This window comes from Charadrius vociferus, unplaced genomic scaffold, assembly GCF_000708025.1.
Source record: "Charadrius vociferus isolate BGI_N301 unplaced genomic scaffold, ASM70802v2 scaffold549, whole genome shotgun sequence".
Lineage (NCBI taxonomy): Eukaryota > Metazoa > Chordata > Aves > Charadriiformes > Charadriidae > Charadrius > Charadrius vociferus.
In genome coordinates this window covers 4,803,317-4,807,998 of record NW_009650103.1, presented here as the reverse complement: position 1 = coordinate 4,807,998, position 4,682 = coordinate 4,803,317, and the positions used below count along the sequence as shown (strand labels likewise).

At 47.2% G+C, this 4,682-nt stretch overlaps 1 protein-coding gene across 1 annotated transcript in view; it reads left to right on the top strand.

Annotated features, from left to right (window-relative positions):
- Positions 1-3,778, top strand: part of HSPA5 (heat shock 70kDa protein 5 (glucose-regulated protein, 78kDa)) — a 7,794-nt gene extending 4,016 nt beyond the window's left edge. Inside the window, exons 3-9 of the mRNA XM_009892367.1 lie at positions 10-302; positions 559-696; positions 978-1,090; positions 1,178-1,568; positions 1,889-2,126; positions 2,327-2,494; positions 2,894-3,778. Coding sequence (XP_009890669.1) covers positions 10-302; positions 559-696; positions 978-1,090; positions 1,178-1,568; positions 1,889-2,126; positions 2,327-2,494; positions 2,894-3,453 — 1,901 coding nt within the window. The 3' untranslated portion in view covers positions 3,454-3,778. The remainder of the gene's footprint in view (positions 1-9; positions 303-558; positions 697-977; positions 1,091-1,177; positions 1,569-1,888; positions 2,127-2,326; positions 2,495-2,893) is intronic.
- The last annotated feature ends 904 nt before the right edge of the window (positions 3,779-4,682 follow it).

Genomic DNA, 4,682 nt, shown 5'->3' with positions numbered 1-4,682 from the left:
CCTGGGAAGAGGGGGGAGGGGAGTGGTGGTGCAGGCCTCAGCGCCGCCTGACTGCTCCGCTACCCCGCAGTGTGGGCGTCTTCAAGAATGGCCGGGTGGAAATCATCGCCAACGACCAGGGGAACCGCATCACGCCGTCCTACGTGGCATTTACGCCTGAGGGGGAGCGCTTGATCGGGGACGCCGCCAAGAACCAGCTTACGTCCAACCCCGAGAACACCGTGTTTGATGCCAAGCGGCTCATCGGCCGCACCTGGAACGACCCTTCTGTGCAGCAGGACATCAAGTACCTACCGTTCAAGGTGCGCCCCGAGGGTGGGAGGGGGGCCTGCATGTCTGGACAGAAGCAGATGCTGAATTGTGGTGCCCTTTTGAGCAACCTGGCTGTTCTGTAGCCCCCCTGAGAGGGTTAGGGTGTAGAGATGTAGCTTTGGTGTATAGGCAACAGTTCCTTGTCTTGCCCAGCATTGAAATCGTGTTTTGTTACGTAAAGACTTTGGGCAAGGGGAAATAATTCTAATAATTGTTGAATAGGACAGTATATGTTCTTCTTTCCAGGTTGTTGAGAAGAAAGCCAAGCCCCATATTCAGGTTGATGTTGGAGGTGGACAGACAAAAACATTTGCTCCTGAAGAAATTTCTGCTATGGTCCTGACAAAGATGAAGGAAACTGCAGAGGCTTACTTGGGGAAGAAAGTAAGTTCATGAGTGCTACCAGGAAGAGTTTAAAGCAGCAGCTTTATAAAACCAAAGATGGGTGGGCTGAATGTGGAGACTACCCTTGTAATCCTAAACTCTGTTCAGTGCTGCTGTCCCCTTAGGCAGCCCAGTGGAATGGGCTCGGCTGATGGTCAGGTTTTATCTCTCTTCAAAAGAACAATGGGCTACTTGTTGCCAGTATTGCCATGGTTATTTACAAGCTAAGTGCTTTTTTACATTTCTATAACAAAATTGTATCTCTTACTCCAAATATTCAGGTTACCCACGCTGTAGTTACTGTGCCAGCCTACTTCAATGATGCTCAGCGTCAGGCTACAAAAGATGCTGGTACTATTGCTGGGTTGAATGTGATGAGAATCATCAATGAGCCGTAAGTAGCCTATCATGTCCTGCCTGCGGGGGAGGTGGGGGTGACAGTCCCAGTCACGGTTTTCTGAACAGGCTGTTCCCTGTACAGAACAGCTGCTGCCATTGCTTATGGATTGGACAAGAGAGAGGGTGAGAAGAACATCCTTGTGTTTGACTTGGGTGGTGGAACTTTTGATGTCTCCCTCCTCACAATTGACAATGGAGTCTTCGAAGTTGTGGCTACTAATGGTGACACTCACCTGGGTGGAGAAGACTTTGACCAACGTGTTATGGAACACTTCATCAAACTCTACAAGAAGAAAACTGGAAAAGATGTCAGGAAGGATAACAGAGCTGTGCAGAAGTTAAGACGGGAAGTGGAGAAGGCGAAGCGAGCCTTGTCATCTCAGCACCAGGCTAGAATTGAAATAGAATCCTTCTTTGAAGGAGAGGATTTCTCAGAGACGCTTACTCGAGCCAAGTTTGAGGAGCTGAACATGGTAAGTTTAGAGAGGTAAAGTCACACTACCTCAGCTCTAATTGGAGACTTGTCAACGTGCAGTAGTTCATGCTGTGACATTGCACTTTGGGGTATAAATAACTTGGTGCTTGCACTGAAAAGCAGGCAGCTGCTCCTGCCAGGATGGCTGGAGCTGTGTGCACATTAATGACAGCTGAAGTCTCATCAAGGCTGGTCATAAGTGAATTTATGTTCTTCGTCTATATGGTTGTCCTTTGTACCCTGAGGCCGTGTAATTTGGATGCTAGGCACGTGGGAATACAGTCTTACAGTCCTGGGTTGTTTTTTTTGTCTTCCTAGGACCTCTTCCGTTCCACTATGAAGCCTGTTCAGAAAGTTCTGGAAGATTCTGACCTAAAGAAGTCTGACATTGATGAGATTGTTCTTGTTGGTGGCTCTACTCGCATCCCCAAAATACAGCAACTAGTGAAAGAGTTCTTCAATGGGAAAGAGCCTTCTCGTGGTATTAACCCAGATGAGGCTGTAGCCTACGGTGCAGCTGTCCAGGCTGGAGTTCTCTCTGGGGACCAAGACACAGGTAAGGACACCTTCACTGCCACTGCAAGCGAGTGTCCACTCTCAGGAGTGGATAGTGGCTATTGACAAACATAGTAGAAGTTCTTTTGCAATCCTTAAGAAGCTTGGTGCCTCTTTAGGCTTCTGGACCCTGTTTGCAGTGATGGGCTGTTGTGTTTTTCAGGTTGAAGTCATGTCAGTGTTGGCCTTGATCTGTTACAGGTGACTTGGTGTTGCTTGATGTCTGTCCTCTGACACTTGGCATTGAGACCGTCGGAGGTGTAATGACTAAGCTGATCCCAAGAAACACTGTTGTTCCCACAAAGAAGTCTCAGATCTTCTCCACGGCTTCTGACAATCAGCCAACTGTGACAATCAAGGTCTATGAAGGTAAGTGTCACCTGTGGTGGCCCACGTGACAGCTGGAATCTGTCTATAGGACTTTCATACTTGCTACTATCTTGTCACAAAGGCTGTAGATAATTCCAGATGCTTATGAATATCTCCTTATGGAAAGGAGCTCAGTGACAGTGCTAGGCTCTCTGAAGCTGCTCTGATCAGGATTCCTGACCTGCATCAAAAGCTATTCCTTTAATTTTTTTTTTTTTCAAATCTGTCTTTTTCCATGGTTGCAATTGTGAAGAGCTCTTCAGAGCATGAGGTTGAGACTGTAGATAACAGATGTCAGGTTGAAATTAAAACCTTGGCTCTAAAATGTGTAGCTAGTGGTTTCACAAAGTACAAGCCACAGCTAGTGAAAGAAAGAAACCATATTTAATTGTCTTTCAGGTGAGCGTCCCCTCACCAAGGATAATCATCTTCTGGGAACTTTTGATCTCACTGGAATCCCTCCTGCCCCTCGTGGTGTCCCCCAGATTGAAGTTACCTTTGAAATAGATGTGAATGGAATCCTCCGTGTCACAGCTGAAGACAAGGGCACTGGGAACAAAAACAAGATCACAATTACAAATGATCAGAATCGGCTGACACCAGAAGAGATCGAGAGGATGGTTAATGATGCGGAGAAGTTCGCAGAGGAAGACAAGAAGCTGAAAGAACGCATCGACTCCCGGAATGAGCTAGAAAGCTATGCCTATTCCCTGAAGAATCAGATTGGGGACAAAGAGAAGCTGGGTGGTAAACTGTCCTCTGAAGACAAAGAAACAATAGAGAAAGCAGTAGAAGAAAAGATTGAGTGGCTCGAAAGCCATCAAGACGCAGACATCGAAGACTTCAAAGCGAAGAAGAAGGAGCTGGAGGAAGTTGTTCAGCCAATTGTTAGCAAGCTCTACGGCAGTGCCGGCCCTCCCCCTGGTGAAGAGGAGGCGGCGGAGAAGGACGAGTTGTAGATATTGGCCATCTCTGAATGTTGTGTGTGTATATATTGGACTCAGGAACACTTGTTTAAAATATTGAACTCTTAATTTGGAATGTAACTCTGAATCTTCACTCATGAGTGGAGCTGGAAACGCTAGCCCAAAGTGGCTGTATACTGCTTTTCGTTAGCAGTTGCTTGATGTCTGGGGAGGGAAGGGTAGCGGGGGGAGTGTAAATGCGCAACGGGGTTAGAAGTATTGGCAACAGAAGCGTTCTATTTAACAACCTGGTCATGTGGATTTGGTGTAGAACTTTTCTACCTGAAGTGACCACAATAAATTTGTTATTTACACTGGACTCTGTTCTAGTTTTGTTCTTGATTACCCTGTTCTAACTAGCCTAAATGCGAGGATTTGGATCAACTCTCCCCCCTGCCTGAGACAGGGTGGGGCTCCTGAGGGAACCCCACTTTGGCCTGTTTGGTGCTGACAGATGACTCTCTGCTCAGTCTGCTCTGAGGGCTGTGAATGGCTCCAGAAGTTGGGGATCTGTCGGGTGCTCCTGCTGATGGTGCTGGGTACTTGGAACCCTCCTGCTGCTGGGATGGGACAGACCCCCCAAGGAAGGGGGCGGTGCAGCGAGTGACTGCTCTCCTTGTGCAGGGCCTGGGAGTGCCTTGCTGGGGAGGCAGGTGAGCAACTGGAGCTGGGGTAGAGCTAGTGGAAGCAAACTTTGATGCAAAGGAGATTTGGCTTAACTAAACTGTACTTCCCTGCAGTATTGGAACTATTTTTAGGAGCTTTAGTGTCTCATACGAGACAACTGATCAGTGTTCTGAAGACTACACCTAATAAATTAGTTCCAATTTCTTTTTAAAAACCATGTCGTCTTATTTGTCCACGATCCTTACCCAATGCATGGGATTAGATGAGAAATGGAGCAGAGTGCAGACGGAGCTTTTGCAGTGCATGCTCTAATACTTTGTTAAAACCACTCAGCACTTTAGTTTCCCTGGTATAGGTAACAATTCTTTCTGCCTCTCATTTTCAAAATAGTGAAAGCTAAAAATTGAATCATCCCCACCAAAAACTTTTTCCCAGAGAACACTGTGGCTTTGGAGATAGAAGGGCTTCTGGAGCCAACAGTATGTGAGCTTCTCGGGTGGAAAGCTGCCCAGAGATGGCACAGACCATTCCAGGTTCTCACATTCCAGCAACCTGCAGGCAAGTGACAGTGGCCAAAGCTGCTCTGCAGTAGGCAG